At 44.9% G+C, this 22,523-nt stretch overlaps 1 protein-coding gene across 2 annotated transcripts in view; it reads left to right on the forward strand.

The window, feature by feature from the left end:
- The window catches only part of LOC119176279 (uncharacterized), a 235,745-nt gene that overhangs the window by 163,803 nt on the left and 49,419 nt on the right, over positions 1-22,523 (forward strand). For both annotated transcript variants that reach the window (XM_037427481.2, XM_075877355.1), the window contains exon 3: positions 3,803-3,872. In XM_037427481.2, the coding sequence (XP_037283378.2) occupies positions 3,803-3,872 (70 nt within the window). The remainder of the gene's footprint in view (positions 1-3,802; positions 3,873-22,523) is intronic.

The following is a 22,523-nucleotide window of genomic DNA, read 5'->3' on the forward strand; positions in this document are numbered from 1 at the left end:
TGAATTTAGCAACTTTCTCATGGTTTGAAACAAATCTTGCGAAAAGTAGCTGCTATCCGGCTTTTTGTTTTCGTCGCCAATATACCTGTGCTGCCTGGTCTTGCGCTGTAAATAAACGTGAGATACGCATATGTATACGCCTTATTCGTACCGGAACCCAGGAGATGGAAGCTTGCCAGCTTCTATTTCCCATACAGTTCTCATTACTGAACGGTTACTATAGATGCCAGAAACCGCCTTCCTTTTTTTTTTTGCTGGTTCACCTTATTCCGTGAGAGGACGCATACTACGCATTCCTTCCTTCATGGTCCCAAAGCAGTGTCTCTTTGTATCCCTTTACCAGAGTGCTTGTGATCGGTTGGTATGCTACGGGCCATTGCAGACGAAAAAAGAGCGTGAAGTATCTCAATCCTCATGAGAGTTTTTTTTTCTGTTCGAACGTAATCAGTCATTTTGCTTTGCGAGCATTATTTTCCATCTAGCTCTCCCTTCGCAACTGCTGCCGGTTCACCTTTCCGGTCTGAAAGCCAATACTGAACCGATCAGCGCGGCACATCCTACGGGTGCAGTTGTTTCCGCGCGCGGCCCAGCTGAGCCACTTGGCGAGAGCCGGCCATTTCCTTCGGGCTTATCTCTGCGAGAACGCCGCTTCTTTCTCGCGTCCGCTTTATCCGGAGCCGTTGCTTCTTTCGTACGCGTGCTCTTCCTCGCGTAGCCTACATGCCGAAAAGATCTCTTCTTGCGAAGGCCCCGTCAAGATCGGTTGAGGTTTCACCTTCGCGACGTCCTATAGGGATGGCGGCCCACGTTGAGAGATGGAACGTTCGCATAAGCCACTCGACATGCCGGCCTCCGCGCCGCAGAGGCGGTGGGAAATAAAACATCCGGTCTCGGCTGGCGCACGGAAGCGGAGAAAGGCGCTCTGGAGAAAAGATGTGGGAGGGTTATCGGTCAGCGCGACCGGCCCGTGTTGCGTACAGGCGGAGGTTATGCCCCCTTTGGCATGGACACGGAGAAGCGTGCGCGATTCCGGACGAAGATCCCCTGCAAACAGCGTCGGTCTCGGGCTGAATACTTCCGGACTGTTGGCATCTGGACGGGAACGTGGGATAGCGCAGCATATACGACGGCGCGCATCGAAAGGGCCGAGCAACTCGGGTTGTTTTGTGACCGTGGTACTGTATGCACGCCACCTCGGGTTGCCTGTCGCATTTCACTGCTCTAGAAAATGATGTTTCCAATGCAGCGGGTGATACCGTACGTACGTGTGAATGATGAGACGGTGCCGAGTGAGAAGAATATGCATGAAAGCAGGCGTTCGGGCTGCGCTGAAAGTAAACTATGCTTCCGTTTCCAGATTACCACCGTATTCTGTACGAATAGCCCCCACGTCGTGTTGTACGAGCATTGTTTAGAACAGATGGCAAGGCAACTACAGTGCAACCGTCACCTAAAAATATAGCGTCTGGTGCAATATTGACCGATTTGTTAAGAATTAATCAATCCCAGTACGAGTGAAGTTCTGCCAACGCGGCATATTATTCCCGAAGCTGCCACAATTTCTGAAAAAGCAGACAAATAAAAAGCTTAACTTCGTATACCTAAGAACAAAAAAGTTATATTAAGATGCGGCTGTGTTGATTTCTGCTTCATTATAACAACGATGCATAGGTGTGTAGCGTTTTGATACTACGTGTAAACTGCATTGAAGAAAATTTAAAAAATGACGCAGCAATTACCCTGAGCGGGACTTCTGCAATAACATCCTCTCTGTTGCTGAGGTGATGAGACAACGATATGATAAATGCATGATGCGCAGGGACAAACGAGACTCTGACAGTGAAGACAACACATATTCAATCCGGTATTGGCAAACAAAAAACATTGTTAACTATAGAGCGCAGAAGTTCTAATTAACAATTGATTGTACAGCAGTGCTTCAAAAAGCATACACGACCAGTGGGTGTGATGCAATGCAAGCTCCCGCGAAATAAATAATATTGCGGTGCATGTAAACGGAGGTTTACAGTACCTCTCACTGCTCTGTTCAGCGCTCCGCTCTGCGAGAGGATGCCTGGCGTTAGCTCCTGGGGAATGCACAGCAAATTTTACGCAGATATTTTTTGCTTTTGCACGCCTGTAAACTGTATGTGTATAACTGTTTCTTGTCTGTGCTAATGTTGAAAAGTGCCCTATTCTAACCGAACATGCACCTTATAGCTGTCGAAACTCTTGCTGCACAACGTTGTTGTAGATTGATGTGATGTCAATATAGCATCCCTGCATGTTCTTTTTCGACTGTCATGGCACAATTAACCATTCCGTGAAGGCTTTTTTTTGCATATGTATATATTACGTTTGCACCTGACTCATAAAAGTTTTAAAAAACTGCTACATCAGCACTGACGCACGTGGACGTTGATGCCTGGCCATAGTAATGAAAATAGAATGAATGACGTCGTTATCGCCTCTGCGTAATGTCGTTTATTTATTATTACCTGTAACAAGATGCATGAGAACATGTGGAAGTTGGAAACTTCTGATGGGACATATTGCCGCAGCTCGAGTGGGAAAAGATTATAAATGTATTCACACGCAGTGCTCATTCCTTCACTGCGCAAGTTCATACGGTGCGAAAAAAAAAATAATAACAGCTCCGCGGGGTTTGCGTCAACGCCACAGGGACCCCTTCTCTTAAGCTCCAGCTTATTTCGTTGCTTTCTAAACAAACAATATAGAACGTTATCGTTCGCAATAGATAGCAAAGAACAATGAAATAAGGCTAATGAGGCCGTCACCTGTTGTCAAAGCCACACATTAAAAAGACGAAGAGAAAACAAAGATGGCTGAAACAGTCTTTTCTTTTTTTATTGGGCGCAAATATGAAAAACGGGAAAGCAGCGAACGAGAGAGCGTCTTTACCGTCTTGTAATAATTAATATTCATTATTTCAAGCACAGAAGGGACACTATGATCCTAATTACTCGTGTTTTTCACCTTCCCCCTCTCTTGCCACTCTGTTTCTGCACCAAGCGAAGCAAGTCCCGTTACTCAGTTTGTTTTCGTTCGTTTTCTTGTATACGCGCCTGAGCATGTGTTGTGCCGGCCGCCGCTTCCTTTGTGCAGCTCCCCAGATTTGAGCTCCGCCGTTCAACGTTTTTCTCAGCGTTGAGCCCCGGAGGCTGCCGAGCTGTCTCAGTGACTGCGTTGTTAAAGGCTCCCTATTAGAGTGCATAATTGAGAACGGGCGCACGACTGCCTCGCCTCTTTAACGGGGATTATAATTCTTAATCATTGTTCCATGCACTCTGCCTGTGTACTCATGGTCCCTTTCAATTCGCTCCTTTCCCTTTCCTTTCCCAACCTCTTTCTTCTTCACCCCCTCCTCCTATTTTTTTGTCTTTTTTTCATTCCAGCTCTTTCACGTGAGTCAGTTTTTTCCAACGTCGTTCTCCTATTTTTCTTTCAATTTTTTGCCCAGACCTTCAAATAAAAGCAAAAAAGAAACAAAGAAAGAAAAAGAAAACCAATGTGCCCATCGTCTGTATAAGACGGCACTAGAAGACCTCCCACAACATTCCATTCTTTTTCACGCTTTTTTTTTTCCTCTAAAATAATTTTTTCTCTTCCGCTTCCGAAATCACGGGGTCCCTTCACTGCACTGTATTTTTGCATCGTGTTCTCCTGGCACACTTTTTTCCCCTTTTGCCACCATTTTCGTCAGAGAAGTGACTAAGTGATTGCCGACGGCGTTATTTTTCCTCCCCTTTTTTCCCCAACTCCTCGTTTCTCTGTTTTACAGACGTTAACATGGTTTCTGAGCCCAAGCCTCACCAAGTTAACCGCAAGCGGCAGAACCTCGCACCAGACCCGTAAGTGTTTCTGACGCTTTTATTGTCCGTCATACGCGTGTCTTGGCTGTTATTTTGCTATGCGGCCACGTGCTGACGCGAAGGCACGCCTCGTATTCGAACCAGTCTGCAGCGCGCTGCTCGTGTCGTCACTGAGCCTCATCTATGGCACTCGCATTGCTGGAACCTCGTAATTTATTCACGCTCCTCAAAGTGCTGTTACGACGCCATGCGAGTATGTTGCTGCCCGTTTTATGAAAACTGGGAGAACTAAAAAAAACAGCATTAAACAGTAATCTGAGGTCTTCCTTGAATATTTGATGTGTTGCATTATTTCTTTGCTTTAAACATGTCTTTTTGCAAGATTCACTAATGGATCTAGCCGTCGGCCTCAATATTGCCTCCGTGTTTGTTTATTTAAAAATATAACGCTCTTCTATTTTCGCGTGTAGGTTCGCAAGAAAAAACACGTTCTTTGAGTGCCGTCGTATTAACCTTTCTGCTATTTTGTATTCTTTCGTTGCACTGACACATTATGTATCAACGTCGCACGCGCACTTTGCAGAAATGTTGCTTTTTATCAATGCACGCGCGTCGGCATCGAGAAATTGCTGGCGCAGCGTCAGACAACAAAGTGACAGCGCTCGTTCGTTCCTAACGCTAGCGTGGTCGTTAAGTGCCCTAGGCACAAGAATACGGCAGCTTTTTGTTCTCAGTGCCATTGACCGAACCGATCGTGATGAAAGTGAGCCACAAACGAAACTGCCACTGGCAGGCCCGAATGGCACAGTTTTTCTTCCTCGAAAGAGGGCCGCAATTTCAATGCGCCGAACGAGAATTCTTCGCGCGCCGCTACGTTGTGTTGTGAAGGCGTCTTTGTAAGGCTCTAACACTTGCCTGTATCATCAGCCCTCGAGTACATGGAATTGCGCTGAACGCTCTCCTCAAAAGTATTGCATAGTTTTTGTTTGTTTTCTAATATTTCTATTGTGCTGGAACCTTGAACACTGTAGCTGGTGGTAGGAAGCATCCGTTTTTTGCAAAATCTTTTGTTTGTTCTCTCTTTTGAATGCCAAGATAGCCTTGTTTGAACTCTATGCAAATTATTATTATTATTATTATTATTATTATTATTATTATTATTATTATTATTATTATTATTATTATTATTATTATTATTATTATTATTATTATTATTATTATTATTATTATTATTATTATTATTATTATTATTATTATTATTATTATTATTATTATTATTATTATTATTATTATTATTTCACACAGGCCCCTACAGCCAGGGGGTTGCCCCAGGGGCTCATCGCCGCATGAAAATTTGTGACAATGCGATGTTTTACCAAAAATAAGCAATGAAAACAGGTGTCTCTATAGACTAGTCAAGGCTTTCATGAAGTCCATCCCTTCCGAAAAAACATTGCTGGCAACGAGCCTCATATGACATGCTTTAAGACGCACAAGAGAAAACTCTAACTTCGGATAGCTCATTTTTCTTTATAGAGTGCGTGAAACTGTATGTAGAAGAATAACTTCTAGTTTTAAAAAAATCGCGAGCTTATTTCAAATATCCCAACACAATCAATGTGGCGTAGCACAAAGAAATTATCTTTTTAACTTTGTCAAACGCATGTCAATTAAGAAGAGTGATCCGTGAATCGAATCAGAAGGAAGAAAAATAAATTATACCGAAAGACAGGAAGGTTAGTTAGTTCGCGAACCAGCTGGCTACCCTGTGCAGGAAAAGGGAATGAAAAATAACAGACCACGATAAAAGAAAAGAGCAAACAAAGGGGAAAGAAAAAACAAAGGGTAACGCGACACTGCTTTTACTGTGTCTACAAACCAGTTTTCCAGGAAAAAAAAAACAACGCAATGCTTTCAAAGCCTTATTTGCTGAGAAGTGTCGGCCAGTCTCCCAAGATCCTTGCTTCCGACAATGAGCGGCCTTCAAAGCCGTCTAACATCTTTGAAAGTTATTTTCTGGCAGAACTTAAGCAAGAATACTCTCAGATAAGATGGGTGACTGTTTCCACGCTCATACAGTTGTCACATGACGAACTGCAGGATAATTTCAGGCTTTTGAGTGACATCTGATTTGTTATAAACAAAGTGAATTCTGGTGTTATATAAAGTGATGTATTAAGAAAAGGCAGGAATGTTAATCAGGCTGAACCTGGTTGACTAACCTTCACCATGGAAGGAGAAAGATTTGATTGATCGATTTGTGGGGTTTAGCGTCCCAAAACCACCATTTGATTATGAGAGACGCCGTAGTGGAGGACTCCGGAAATTTTGACCACCTGGGGTTCTTTAACGTGCACCCAAATCTGAGTACACGGGCCTACAACATTTCCGCCTCCATCGGAAATGCAGCCGCCGCAGCCGGGAATTGAACCCGTGACCTGCGGATCAGCAGCCGAGTACCTTAGCCACTAGACCACCGCGGCGGGGCATGGAAGGAGAAAGAGAACTGAAAAATGAGGAGGAGAGAACGTCGTGACTCGTATTAACAAATGCACATAAAGTTGTCAACGTCCAGTCCGTCACAAGCACTTGCATAGGTTTACGCGTATCGCGAAGCCGATAAGTGCTTTTGTAGCCCTTTACTTTGTAGGCACACAAAGAGGAAGTTGCATTCAAAACATAACCCTAAAAACAATATTAGAATATTCTCCAATTTTCTGCGCTGATTGTGCAGTGAGCGAAATTCTGTGCGGGATATTTGACGTTGAATAAGATTGCCTTACCAGCTCTTTTTTTTCTAGGTAGTTTAATATCTGCTGAAGGTAAATCAGTTTTCGATTACTGAGTGCTTCTAGTTTTATAAAAATACACAGCAGTAGACTTCCGCCATATACGGTGTTTCGCATCGGCGATTCCGGATGGCCCATCAAGGTTCTGCGTTTTGTCAGAAAAAGAGGACGCATCGAGGATATTGCTGTTGTATTTGCGAACGCGCTTAGGCACTCGAACAAGAATAACATGCCTGAAAAGGTGTTTCACGTCTTCGTTTGCCGGCTCCATGAAGGGTTAACACGTCCGAGGTAAACGCTATGTTTATGCGAAGAGCACAGAACGGAATTAGGAAAAGTGTAGGAGAGATGGAGAGAGATGGCTTTAGAGTCGGCCAGCATGTATACCAGCCAACTTTTATACGCTAGTTAGACTGGCACGCTACATTTTTCAATGTTAGCCCCGTAGCCTAAAATCTCCTCAAGCTATTTATTAGGGGCAAAACACCTCAAGACCTCACAATGTTCCTCCGTTCATAACCAACCATTCAGCATCTAAAGCTGAGCGGATGTAGCGCAGAGGAATGTGAATAAACCAAAACATCTGGGAAGAACAAAAGGTTAACAAAAGACTGTTAACCAGAACAAACAACATAAAAGGCCACAACACCGTAAAGACGTCAACATTTGATCACCCATCCATCAAAGCTTATGAAAAAATATATATACAGACAGGAATAAAACAAAAAGGTGTTCACCAGAACAAAATAGAAGGCCACAGGATCATAAAAGCGGTAACGTAACAACGCCAACAAGCTACCCGTCGCGAAGTCAAAAACGCAGCAAGCGGCGGCTAGACGTAAAGCGTTGTCTACCGGAGGTGCAGACTGAGTTACATGCGTGGGTGGCCAATGTCACGGGTGATTTACGGTAACACTGTGCGATCTCCGGGGCTCCGCCCACTCGTCATGAATCACTTCGGAGAGAAGCGAGGATTTTTTTTCAAGTATTTGTCAGAGTTCTCGCAAGCAAGATAAATTTTTTGAAGGGGTGCTTAGTTGCAAGATGCGCAAATGTGATATGCTTGTCAGAGCCATCATTTCACAAAGCCGCACGTGGCAGAGTTCGATCGACGTCTGTTTGTAAAAAAAAACACTCTAATAACATAGTAAATGAATGCCCATTTTATTTTAAAGTTTATGGGATGTTTTACAATTTCCGAAAAAAAGCTCAAGTATGCGTTTTCTTTTCTGTTTTTTTTTTTGGTGGGCGTTAGCGAATCTCTTTAGCGCAATTTTGGCTGTGACAAAACGAAAAAAGTGCTAAAGGAGGACACCGGTTATTCTATGCACGTGTAAACAGCAGCTGCATAGTCGAGCCGTAGTCACGCGGTTGTGATGGTGATGAAGTGAGCAGACAAACTGGTAAAAACCATAATATTTGGTTAACTTGTGCCCCGGAAAAGAACTCCCGGTAAAATCAAGCAGCACTCGCAGTATACAGTGGCAGCGCCGAGTACCATCGCCGGTCGTGAGTAATGTGATCGTCGCTAAAACTCACCGTCTTTTTTATCCTTGATCGAACATTCCAGCGTTATTGAGTCTGTTTCAGAATAATGTGAACTGCTCGCGTCCCGTGCACGTAATCCTACCAGAAAGTTCGAAAACAATCCTGAATGTTCCAATTCGTTCAGGCTGCCCTCCGCCGAACAGTAGAAGTGACACGTGGTCATGACTAAAACAAGTACGCGTAATACGTTACGTTATGCTCATTCTGGAGTAAGTCGAACTGTCATAGCCATGTTTTGCAACGGCGAACCTGTTTAAGCCGGTCTCTCGACGCTGGAGCTGTTGGCTGACGCGGGGGACTACGAGCAGCGACGTGCCTATGCTGCACTGTGTCAATCATTGCGCAACTTAATCAAAACATTTATTTTCCTCAAAAGCTTGATATGTTTAAAGCGTTCGAGTTGCCATTATAGAACACAGCTGCCGTGTACTGAGCGAGATACCACTATCTCGCGGGAATCAGTTCTCTCTCTCTCACACACACACACACACACACACACACACACACACACACACACACACACACACGCACGCACGCACGTGTGTGTGTGTGTGTGTGTGTGTGCACGTGCGTGCGTGCGTGTGTGTGTGTGTGTGTGTGTGTGTGTGTGTGTGTGTGTGTGTGTTGCTTGCGTGCGCGTGCCGTTCATTCCAGTTCTTTAACGCGCACTCGACTTCAGTGCATCCCGACAAAGATGATTTATCTGGTACTTGCAGGTACGCTTTCTTGAATTGGCGCACAGCCACCACAGACGTTCTTTTTGAGATTTAATTCAGTGAAGACGACGATTGACCTTTTATTTTTTGCCACCTGAGTGAGAATGATTCGTAAGCCTTGCATAGCGTCATTAGTCGCCTTTCATAAAATTCTATCGCCACTGACAGCCTCGAATGGCGTGTTAATGAACATGCAATTTAGCAGCTCTGCGCAGCGCATGCAGTGTACAGTGCGTGCGCACTATTGCTCACTGGAATAGCTCACTTCGAAACGTGTCGAGCTACATAGCACCTCCCCGTACTGTCTCCTACGGTAGTTAACAACTTCCGGCACGCCTAATTGCTCATCAGCCAGAAAGGTGCATAATTACCGACCATGCTGGCTGCATAGTATGACTATACTGGTTCAGTTTGAAATTATCATACTGAGTTTGACGTTACTCGTGGAACGTGAATGCTCGTAACGTAAAGAACGGCCTCACCAGGAAAGCGTTCAACAAAAACTGAAATGGCTGCTGCACTTACCCATGCGTAGACGTGAAGGGCGCGGTTAAATGAACTGCAAATTTGTGCGTTGTTAATTTTTATTTGTAAAAGAAATGGCAGTACTGTGCCGGTGCAATAGTTATCACTAGATCCTGGGAACCCAAAAAATAGCTAAATTATTCTCACAAGAGGGCCATATTCTTGAAGCTCATGAACAGAACACCTGGCATTCCGACATTCTTGCCAAGAAACCGTATAAGCCATCATAGCGAAAGTAAACGAAAAAAAAAGAAACAGTAGCTGGAACGACTCGCGTTGTGAAAGAAACGAAAGCTTGTTTGCGGGCAGATCGTTTGGGGTGCATGCGTCTGACGTGGAGCAATTTCTTATTCCAGCACTTTGTCTTCATAGGGTGACGTGGAAATAACTATCATGTAAAGCACCTTAGAGATAAAAATAAATGAATAAATAAATGAATAAAAAATGGGTAAATAAATAAAACTATATATACCGCCAAGGGTGCTGGTGTGCGAAGCAGGTGCTATAAATTTGATGTTAAAGTTAATATCTGTGCAATCACTGCATGTACGCTCGCAGAGTTTAGTGCGTTTCATCATGCTTTGCCCAAAGACCTGAGTGAAAGGCAATTTATCGTCGCTTGCGACCGTTTCAAGCATTTATTTAGTCGGAACTTCAAAAGTGCCCCCACTCATACGCTTTTCTTGCCTTATCCTAAAGCAAACATTTATCTTAGTAACTACAATAACCCGGTAAGAGTTAGCCATAATCATGATTCCAAACGGTTTCGAACGGTGTCGCTTCGGGAACGGCCCCTGGGTAACGAAAATGTGAATTATTTAGGTGGTTTTTACCGTTTCCATAAACTTCATCGTGTGGCATAAACCGATTATAAAGCTTCCCCAATGATTTTCACTTTCTGGGGTCACGTAACCTGAACAAAGGTCTAAGTGAACGTTTTTATTCTTTATTCTGTCGATGCATCAGTGAGATAGCGACGGTGTAAAAACAAACCCACAGCCATAACCACTGAGCCAAATCGGCGGGTGTTCGGACAAGCTCACTAGTAAGAAGAATTTATACAAAGAAAGTATGCTGTTTCATTTAGCTATATAATTTGTGAATTCGTTCCGGAACGTCATTTTTTAGTAAGTCCTACTCAACCATCCATGCCTGCTCACACAGACGCTCGAAACAACGGAAATAATAGAGATAAGAGAGGCGTTATGGTGAGCGCACTTAAGCACGACTATCGATACCACCTTTCACAGCGGCAGCGCTTACCCGGCTTTAACCTTACAACGACGTGTGAAATTCTATGGCTGACCGGTACTACTTGTGACAACGTGTGAATTCCTTTCCGATTTTTTCACTGTGAGACTAGCTCGGTGACTAATTGCGCGAACGTAAAAAAAGTGTTCTCGGAGCATTTCCATTGGGCTAATAGAGAGCCCATATGCACAAAACGCTCTGACGTTAGCATTTTTCGTGCAAACAATATCAAGCCAATCCTTATGCTGCTATAAATATTAGTGGTGGTTAATGAAATACAAAGCGCTCATAAAAGAGCTAAGCTTCGTAAATTGGGGCCTTGTCTTTTGTTCCTATAATAGTATGCCAAACATTATGAATTACTGGCATATGCTTTTACGAACAGGTTAACGGTAAGAACGCTTCATTTCTTGCCTAGCTTCTTGAGAATACAAGTAATCACCTATATAAGCGAAGGTGGTGTTTGTGTACATGCATGCGTCTTTATTTGTTAGTCACCATCCATGGCCGTGACTTGACCACATTTTATGTTTAAACGGGAAGCTGCTGTTTGATAAACATTTATAGCCTAGCCAGATTATATACTCAAGAACTATGACATAGTTGTGTTCAGAAACAAAACATCAATGAAGGTAGACTAAAACAAAACATATATAGACATTTGAAAGCACTTTTGTATTGCGCAAGAGAAGTTCACGAAATCGCATTGCACATCAAAATACAGAATCAGTGTCAGTCTGTAAAACAATCGACTTTTAACAATCGCAACTCAATAAAAGACAGTCAGGTGAACTTATCAAATTATATAATACCAAGTGAACAAGTTACTAAAAATCAGGAGGTCAAGAACAGCTCAGGTGATTCCGCATGTTTCTAAAGCACAGCAGTGTAGAAATACTTCATGCGTACACTTTCCACACATTGTGTTTTATAATTTTCAGAAATGCTTTCAAACAATTACCTCCGCGTCACGCTTGCGTTATTTTCAAACATGTCTCGCATGTCTACACTGATGGCTCGTACGCAAATAGTTCTATGTACATCTTTCAGTCGACACTTACGAGAAGCTGAATGGTCCAACACACACGTAACCTCTACAGGCGAGAGTCTCAGACTTCACCGCTTAATTCGCGGTTATTAGAATAAATTTTGTCGCACAACACAACTTGTACGCGGCGAAACCTACATAAAAATTTTCCACCCCTGAACCACAATGTCTGCCATCAGCATAATCTCGGAACTATATCCTCTCATATCGCTCATCCTGCACTGCACTACAGCATTGCTAATTAGGCAACAAATTGCATAAATTTGAACGAAAAGTTATCCCGCTTTTGTACGTGACGTGCGAAAGGTACATACGAACGTGATGGGGCTTTGCCACGAATGCCGTTGAGGTATGCTACCCGTTTCTTTTATTGTGATACCCGAAATTTTCCGCAACACACGCATTTCTTCAGAATTGCGTGGTAGGTGAAGTCGCAATAGTTCCATATTAGCGCCGCACACTAGTAAAGGGGGCTGAAGCACTTGTAGACATCCACGCCCTTGTCGCTTTTTTGCTTACGTCATCATTTCTTTGGCGAATAATATATCGGGGTTTTTCTTCTTTCGGAGATATAGCCTATAACTTTACTAGTCATTGTTGCAGAAGCAAAGTGACACAGCACATATGGACAGTCAAGTGGCCCTTTGCGCTATAAGTCCGCACTTCTTTTCTTGCTCGATGTAGCTGTCATTCAACATTTGAAAACAAAGGAGGCCACTTCAGCGCGCTCTCCAATTGCGTCTAACGCATTACCGCCAATACCCTGAGGGATGCGGGAAGGCCCACGAGACTTCATAGAAGGCTGAATTCATTCTCTCTCTCTTTCTCTGTCGCGACACAGTTACTAGCAAGGGCCTCTTTTTTACGAGGGCACTCCAGTGAAGCACTCTGGGAGCATAATATACCACTGAGCACGAAGTTGTTCTGAGGGGTCGTTTATAACGAATGGCTAAACTCGTGAGCGCTCAACTTTTGAAGGGCTCTGCATATATGCCGTAGCGTCAGTCTTCTGGTAGCGCCGCTGCACTCATTGAGCCTTCCTCGTTTTCCTTTTTCAGCCTATCTTGGCGTATTCCTCTTTTTTTTGTCTCGTATACTCGCCATCATGACTCCGTTTATCTGGGCGCGTCATCTGCGGTTGCGCAAACAGCCGAAGTAATTTGCTGCATTTTTTTTTCTGTGGCAGTTATTCCATGGCAGCTTATTTACCAGGATTCTTTCGCAAGATGCACTAGAAGCTTCGGACTCCTTTATTATGCATTCCGTGCAGCGCTACGCGTGATAACAAACTAATGGTACCCGCCGTGGTGTTCACGGAGACGATTAAACGCGCGGCGTTGCAGGCAGGATTAAGCGATATGCGGTTCTGTTGCCGGACAGTTATTGATGGCTGCGGCTTGATCTGCATGCGCTTGTTTGCGATGAAGCTTTGGCGCGAACGCATAAAGCACGTTAAGTTAACCGCGCGCCACAGCTCGTGTACATTGTGCAACAGGCAGTAGACATGAATTTTCATGAATAAAAGGATAACTCTGTCTGATTACCTGCCTTTTTTATTCTTTTAAAGTAGTTCATGCAAAGTGACGTACTTAACCACGGGGAGGTATTCCGCAACAGGCGCAGTATACACTAATGTATTCCAGTCGGATTGCAACAATGCTTTCAATGTATATTAGCAGTATGTGTACGAAGGTTCATTAAGAAACTTTAGCTGCATAGCTCTTGTCTGGCTTACTAATAAGATTGATGCACTGCCCGACTTTGAATGAAGTACTTTAACTAATTCGTTTACTAAGTTAGTACAGCAGTCTTCATCATCGTCACTTGTGTGATGACGCCACGGTTCTTGTCAAACTTCTTTTCATTTTTGTGTTTCGCCACAGGTTCGAGCGGTGCCTCTCATACGTGATCACTAGCTGTATTAATAAAGCTTTTCTTTCCTAAGCGCGCTTGGCCATTACCGGTCATACTAATAATGCCCGTCATAAGCAAATTCTACCGTAAGAGGGTTCTTGTTAATACTATCCTATGGTCCACATTCATATCAAGCCATTACTCTAGAATCCAGACTTGGGCTTCAACAAACCAGCGCAGAGGCGGACAGCAGACAATGAAAGGAACAAAGACAAAGGCCACAACAGGGGGCGACAGGGGATGGTGTTGTCATCGCGATATCACATAAATTTTCCTTTCATATTATTACATGTTCGCCACATGAACTCTTATGCGCATGCGTTCGCTTTGCGTATCAAGAAGTGATTTTGTGTGTCTGCTACCATCCGCCTAACTGCTCCTCCAATTTTCGCGATAACTTCCATGACTCTTTGCGCGCTATTTCTGTCAGACACTCAAATTCGCAAATATTTGTCATGGGTGACTTGAATATCCCAGAAATTACTAGCAGCAGTGAGGATGGAATGGCTAGCTGTGTTTCAGCGGAAGGTAATCGCTTTTTAAATATATGCGAAGATTTCAATTTATTCTAAGTAATCCTTGAACATCCACGCATAACAGCATTTTCTTCCGATATACTTGACTTGCTTTTCACAACTAATCCTTCGCTCATTTCATAGATTCATTACCTACCTAGACTTAGTGACCATCGCGTTGTACACTTCACCTGCTCAATTCAACCACAGCGTTCTATGCATGCAACGAATGTTATAAAAGATTAGGCGAAAGTGATTATGCCTCCAAATGTACCGAGTTAGAAATTTTCACTGAAAAATACACTGCATCAACTGCTGATAACACTGTAAAAAAAGAACTGGGTACTGTTTAAAAGTAAGTTTAGTTCCCTTATAGATTGCTATGTTCCTTTGCGAACTGTTCGAGCGGCATTCCGCTCTCTTGGTTCACCTCAGCACTTCTTCGCTTACGCGATAAAAAAAAAACGGCTTTACCGCAGCGCTTTATCATCTGATACCACGAAGAGATGGGCGGCTTATCACAGTATAACATTAAAATATAAAAAAGCTTATGTAGTTGCTAAACATAGTTTTTTTTTTTAGCGATACACTTCCTGCTTTTCCACAGTCTAGCCCTCGGAAGCTTTGAGGTTTTGTAAATGGTACAAAGCTAACAACATCGATCTTGGTAACGAATCGGGTTTGGCGATTGCAAGTGGCAGGTGCTGTGAAGCTCTGCAAGATATATTTTAAAACGCATTTTCTGCTCATAACTCTAATCATTTACCAAATCAAGCTGATCCAGGCTATCCCCGAATTGAACCAATAATCATTGACCAATTTGGCCTTTTTCACCTCATACTTAAAATGAAAGCATCGGCCCCTGAAGATGGAATCGCTCCCCGATTTCTCAAATAGATGGCCATCTATTGTTCAGTCATTTTTAACAGCTTTTTTCACAGTCACTGCAACATGTCTCATCGACCAGTGACAGGAAGGTGTGGAAGGTGGTTACTGTGCCTAAACAGGGCGACTCATCTAATCCTTCTTATTACAGGGCCATTACTCTGACTAGTATTTCATGTAAGCTTCTCGAACTTCACATCTATTCTAACTTAATTGAATTTCTCGAAGAAAATAACAACTTTCACAACAGTCAGCATGGTTTTAGGAAAAACTACCCATGCAAAACCCAACTAAGTATCTTCACCAATGACTTATTTTCAGCATCTGACAATGGCTTCATTATTGACTGCATTTTCCTTGATTTTCAAAAAGCTTGTGACACCGTTTCTCACCGTTTACTCATATACCTAAACTAAGCATGCTAAATATTGATTCAAACATATTACGGTGGACTGAATTCTTCTTGTCTAACAGAGCTCAACATGTAACAGCTAACGGTCATAACTCTCTCTCCGTAACATCTGGTGTGCCGCACGGTTCTGTTCTTGGACCCTTACTTTTTCTATTTTGTAATACTGACCTTCCATCCTGCATTACATCGACAATCATGCTCTTTGCCAATGATTGTGTCGTCTATCGCATAACTGAATCGCATGATTCATCAGAACTTCATACCAATCTGAACAGCACTACCTCCTGATGTTCACTCTGGTCAATGAAACTGAATACTAACAAGTGTAAAATAATGAGGATCGCTCGAGAAACTACTGACTGCACTATAGCCCCGTTTATTCATTTACTAAGTTTCATCTATCATCTGTCACTACTTACAAATATCTAATTGTTCAGGTTGATAACAATTTAACATGAAATAGACATATTGTTACGTGATTTTGGCTGACTGAAACAGGGCATAGTGGGACACACCCAAGAAAGGTGCCTCAGACTGAGAGTAAAGAAGTGGACGTTGTTGGTGAGCTGCGTTGTGGCTGCGGACTGAATACTGTTATTTTCCACGTAACATTTTGGTGGAGGTGCTGGGTACTTATGTGATTAACAATGCGAACCGAACTCTCGGCTTCTTGCACCGTAACTTTTCATTAGCGCCTGTTTCATTAAAACTTCTTCTTTTTTATAAAACACTAGTCAGATTTAAACTCGAGTACCCCTCATCAATCTGGGATCCTCATTCTTTTACACTTGTTAACGCACTAGAAGCCATTCAAAATCATTTAGCTCATTTCATTGTCGCTAATTACTGTCGCACTGATAGTATCTCAACAATAAAAACTTCTTTCGACCTCCCTACGTTTTCTAACAGAAGGAAGCAGGCTCCATATGCCTCTTTCACAAAATTTTCGTCATGAATCTTGAAATAAAACGCACATTGTTCTCACCACCTTCTTACGTTTAAACTGGCATCGACCATAGCTTCAGAGTTCATGTGCCATTCTGCTATACCAACATCTACTTCCTCTTCTATGTGCCCAAGACTTCATCTGAAAAAACCTCTTTCTTGTCTACATCGCCAGTGACCCTGATCATGCATCATTCAGGACTGCTATTTTTGACTTGTAACACCACTCCTCTCTGAAATCGCATTGACACAAATTATTTATTTGTTACGTTATCTTGACACACTACTTGCCTTTCTGAAAATCTACCTATATGCGTTAACATAATGAAAAAGCAGCAATGGAAACTATGAATAAAGTCACAAAAATGGCATACTGAAAACCATAGATGAATAGCCAATGTCAACACTGGTCTTCGAGAAGCGGAACGCCTTGGCACCCACATCATCGGCTTTTCCAGGGGACTTTCCACGCAAGATGCCTTGCTGCAGATCAGAAAACATGTCATGAATGCACCAATCAAGCACGTGCACGTCTGCTCAGATTAGACCTCTAGAGCACCTTCGACACCGTAAAACACACGACCATTTTGAATAAGATCAGCCGACTTGATCTCGGTGCGAGGTTCCACCGGTACGTCATCAGCTTCCTGAACGGACGCAAGGCGACGGTCAAGATCGACGGCGCCCCGCCGCCCACAGTTTGCATGGGGGGTGCCAGTACGCCACAGGTCTCTGTGCCATCCCCTATGCTTTTCAAGCGCGTCATGATCGGGCTACCTGAGCGTCTCGATGTGATAGAGGGCATCAATCACATGATAAACGCAGATGACGTGACCGTGCGTACCACGGAGAATACGAAAATCGGCGAAATGCAAGACAGAATTCAACGGGTCTTCCAGGAGATGGAGTGGCACCTCGAAGGCGTAAGACTCGTTTGCTCTCCCTATAAATCGGAAATTCTGCACCATAGACCGTGCAACAGAGGACGTTACCCACAGCCCGTAGTGGATGCTCGTCGTTATGGATCCATAGTGGACACTCGTCGTAGTGGATCCACGTCACGACGAGGCCGGAGGCCCAAATACCGACGGCGTTCAAGATACAAGTGCTCAGCCTGTGGCTGGAAGAGAACGGTGCCAACCGCGAGATGGTTGCGCAAATGCAGGGGAAAGTGGCCGCAGCCACGCGTTTTATGTGACTGGTAGCTGAAAAAAGGAAAGGGATGAAAGAACATAACGTAACAAAGTTAATTAATGCGTATGCGCCGAGCCACATAGCGTACATCTCCGCGTACACCGACTAGAGCTTGAGCGAAACTGAAAAGCTGAACGTGGCGACCCACAAGGCGTTCAAGACAGCGCTGGATCTGCCCCAGTACACGGCAACTCATTGGCTCCTCGATCTGAGCATGCACAATACGCTCGACGAGATCACCGAGGCGCAAAAGATCGCACAGCTCAAGAGGCTGTCGGGCACCAGAACAGGTAGACGCATTTTCGACCTGCTCGGAATTAAATATCAAGTGGCGTCGGGCCTGAAGGAGGCATTAGTACCCGAAGTCAGGGATGACATCCTGACAGAAGACATGTATCCCGGAGCATGTATCCCGGAGTATGTTTGTATCCCGTTTACGGGATACATACAGGAACATGTATCCCGTTCAAGACTTGCAAAGGCGCAAATGCAGAGCGGTAGCGATCTTGAAGGAACACGGAAGCCGAGAAGGTATCCTTTTAGTCGATACAGTTATAGATATCCGCGTCCTACCGGCGAGGGCGACGGGAGCCAACTGATACCGCTGCCACTCCAACAGAACGAGCGAGACGAACTGGAGGCACAAACACCAGCCCCGCTAGTACAGCTATAACAACGACAGCACCGTCAGTGAGAACAACAACGGCAAGTCCGAATGGTGGCGGTGGCGCCTGCCTTCTTCATGGTGGTCGTGGATACGACCAGAAAGGTCTGGGTCTCGCTATCGGCGAGGTTGTCGTCGGCCGATGCTGCGGAAGAGATGGCCATAGCTTTAGTGATACTTCGCGGTAGTGTGGACGACACCCTTATAATTAGTGACCCTAAATAAGCGATTTGGAACTATACTAAAGGATGGCTGTCTGAAGAGGTGGCTCGCATGCTCGACGCTAGAACTGGGGCATGTCAGGCAAGATTACAGACAAAGCCCTCATGTGGTTCTTCGTGCACATGGGGGCATATAGCATCTAGCCCCACCAACAGCCGTGAACGCAACAGCAGCAATGCCAACGGTAGAAAACGCACGAGCAGCCCGCCCAACCACGAATGCGCCCACCTCGTCACGAGGCAACTTACCCGTTGGTATGCAGGAACAGCCACCAGCGTTGTTAGGCTGAACTCCAGCGGAGGATTGACAGTGGTCACTGGTTCCGGCACCACCGTTTTTTCCGACACAACCGCCTCCGTTATTGCGGCAGCCGAAGTTGGGAGTGTGGTATCAAGGCAACAGAGGTGCGCTGACTATTGTGCCGAAAAAGTCCCAGCCACGTACCATGAGGAGCTTGGGTACTATAAAAAAAGCAGAAATATCCGGAACCTCATGTGTGTCTAGACAGGTCGCAGGCGGTGGACCTGAGGCGGCTGCAGACGGTTACTTTCACCAACCCCTATCATCTGCACCGCCTGTGGCCCACGCTGCACCCATTGCCTGGCTGCCCGTGGTGCGAGATTGAACGGGCCGACATGGCACATGTGCTTTAGAAATGCGCAAGGGACAAAAGGCCACGAGAAAGGACGACGCCAACTGAAGGGCCCTCTGAAGCGGCATGCCTTGCTGAGCAATGGGAAACCGCCCTGCTCAGCGGGGACACCGAAGAGCAGGAGGGAGCTGTCCAGCGGGCCAGGGCCATCACCGAGACCTCTAAAGATGTTTCTCGAATGGTGTATCTCTGGCAGCCTAGCCCCGGGCACAACCGCTGGGCCAGTAAAGGGTATCCAACTCAACTCAAATACTTTTGAAACGATTATACGACCAAAAAATAATACAATCTTAGAGGTTCTTCGTTGGTAAATGTTGATTCATACTCGCCAGCCGCCTTCATTGAAATGTGGTATGTACAATGATTGGTCTATATCTTATACTCTTGCGAAAAGATTACCGTTAAGGCTTTTTGTGGAATACAGGCTTCGCGCCTCAAACAAATTTCACACAGCATCTCTTTCTGACCAATCTTTTAATTTTTGACGTGAGATGTACACTCCTTCTGGCTCCAATGCTGCGACTCCATCTTTCATCCTCTTGAAAAGTCTCAGTTTGTCATCTGCAGCATAGGAGAGCTCCTGAAGCATTCGGCCATTTGTAAAGGGAAAAACAACCTAGAACGATCAGTTCAGCTTCTTCCTGTCTCGTCTCAAGTGGACTTAAAGCAACGCCACTCACCGCTAGCAACAAAAACAATCAGTAAATGTACATACTGAGGGGGCTCCAGCAACTACTTCGACGATGACAAAAAGGCTAACGACACACCGCAGGTGACACAAACGTACTTACATGCATGTTAATCTCAGCTGGTTTATATTTTCAACAATTGTCGCCCATGTTAACGTTTCTCCAACTATTTGCGTGACGGAAACGCCTCAGTATCTTCGTAACTTTTGAAATCATGCGAGATAACTATACATGCAAAATATTAACAAAACTCTAAAAGCACTCTTCAAAAGAAAACCAAAAGCAAGAACAGTTCCAGCTATTATAGAGCCGCGATAATTTCAGCCTGTTCCCGGCTTCACGCGGCGTGTCACATTTAGGACGTGTTCCTTCAAAGGATTCTCTCATTAAGTGAGAAAAATGAGTCACTTTTCATCTGCATGCAAATTGCAACCACAAGACTTCAAACAAGAAAAAAAAAGCTTAGCCTCACGTACAGTCATCAACCGTAATTTGAAAGGAAAACTTATAGTACATAGAAACACATTTTGCGTTGTACAAAATACGTTTTTGGCTGCTGCAGGCAGCACATTGTTATGAATTACGTGATGACGTTGACAAGAAAACAAAAATGAAGATTGTATTTAGGGAGAGCTAGTTTATTCAAACGCTCATAATGAAGTCTTTCTTTTTTTTTCAGAAGTTTGTTCCGTAGGGCTAGTTGCTCAAATATTGTAAAAGGTAAAAACAGTGCAAAATATACTAGACGAACAGCACTCGTCCTGTGTTATTTTTGCGTTTGTGCCGTCTAGTTTGCACTGTTTTTACCTTTTACAGTTTCCTATCTTTCTTTCTTCCTTTCATTATTTCTTTATTTCAAAATGCGTAAGATGGGAGGACAAAGACGCGTTCTTTCGCAAGACCAGCCAAGTGATTTTAGTATACTTTCAAGCAGCTGTCTTCGTCTCAGTAAGAAAACATTGAAGACTATAAAAATTGTACCATCTCCCCGAAGGAAAACCTGATGGGACGTGAAGCAGCAGCGTTGCGCACGGGTGACGTCACGGGTTGAACGGCGCTAACGTGGGTGCTGTGGTGGGCGATGGAAGATTCGTTTGAAGCGATGGCTGGCGTAAGTCTTGTTTGGGGCACGTACAGACATGTTTTAGTGCCTACGTTATGCGCCAGGTTTATTCCACCTGAACTGACGAGTCGGCGGTGTAGTGAGCGGTGGTCGCGGCAGGCGTTGCAGGCGAGTGGACGAGGCGGCTGCCGCCGCGTTTGTGATTCTTAAAGAGAGAAAAGAAGATAAAAGTGAGCCCCGTAACTATCTGCATCATAGTGCGACACCTCAACAGTGGCTCACGAGGTATGGGGGTAAGCAGAGATTAAAAGGGATAAGGAGGATTAAAAGAGATAAGGATAGAGATGGGGGCACGGACAGAGAAACCCACATACAGAAGTAAGAAGATAGGAAAGATTGACCCGGTCACAGGAGTCCGAGGACAGGGCACCACTCAGCGAGAGCTTAACGACGTCTGAAGATGACGTGAGCGAGCCAGTCGGCCAGAGCCGCGCCCGCAGCTGCCGCCTCGTCCGTTCGCCCGCAATGAGGCGAGGGGATCGTGACGTCAACGCACAGCAGTGGCGTGACCTGCTTGGCACCGTGCCAACACCTGCGGCGCGTGGCGCGTTGGTACGGAGAGACAGCGTTAGGGCTGGTTCACGCTATCGGCAAGTCTACCCTGACGGCGCAGTGCCGTAGACCGGCGTCCGGCGCCGCCCACACGCGAGCTGGTCGAATTGCATAAAAAGCTCCTCCGACAAACATGGCCGCCCTTCCGAATGCAGTTTTCGACCACCTCGAATTCCTCAAGCAGCCGCCGTGTGCTCTGTAGCTCGTAAGCTCCGAACTGATGCTTCCATTTGCTTTAGACTCATGTCTCTTAGCTTCGACAACACAGTACTCGAATCGATTCGGCACTGTTTTTGAGCACCATAATCAAATAATTTATGTTATAGGACTAAGCAAGCCCTCTTGAATCTCAGAGGGCATAAACTACACCTCTGTTTGTTGTTGCTAACGCTGGATAGCTGGCGCCACTTGTCCAAACGCCTGCTTTGGGGAACAAGCAAGCAGCTCGAAGAGCCCCGCGGCAGACGCAGACAACGAGGAGAGGCGAAAGCAGACGACGCGGCTCAGCTGTGTCGCTCATCCGCTACTGATTGGCTGAACCACTCTCCGGCTAACGGTAAACGGCACAAAAATGGGTCTCGGACTCATTTTTCGAACGGTGAAGAACGGCAGACGTGCGCGAAGCAAACAGCCGCGCACGGCTGCCTGAGAACGTCAAACGTCAAACGACGAGGCATGCTTGCCGCCAGCGTGAACCGACTCAGCGTGAACCGAACACAGGCTAGTCAAAGAGCTGCTTTGCATCTGATAAGTACGTGTGCCAAATATGCTGCCTCAGTCCGGCTGATGCCCACCACTGTGAGCTACCGACCACGGTGCTGTGATAGCGGAGTTACATGCGTTTGATGACACGAATGAAACTGTTGGTTGTTTCCCTCTTTGCTTCGTTACCCTGTGTTCGTAGCTGTACTCGTCTTAAAGCACTTTTATTCCATTGTCGGCAGTGTCAAGAAAACGGCAGAACTTCAGCGCCCGTACGTTGCTGACTGTTGCGATCCGTATTGGGAACGCAGCAAGAAGGCTGCAGAAAGATGTGTGTCATTGCA

Source organism: Rhipicephalus microplus, chromosome X, assembly GCF_043290135.1.
Source record: "Rhipicephalus microplus isolate Deutch F79 chromosome X, USDA_Rmic, whole genome shotgun sequence".
NCBI lineage: Eukaryota > Metazoa > Arthropoda > Arachnida > Ixodida > Ixodidae > Rhipicephalus > Rhipicephalus microplus.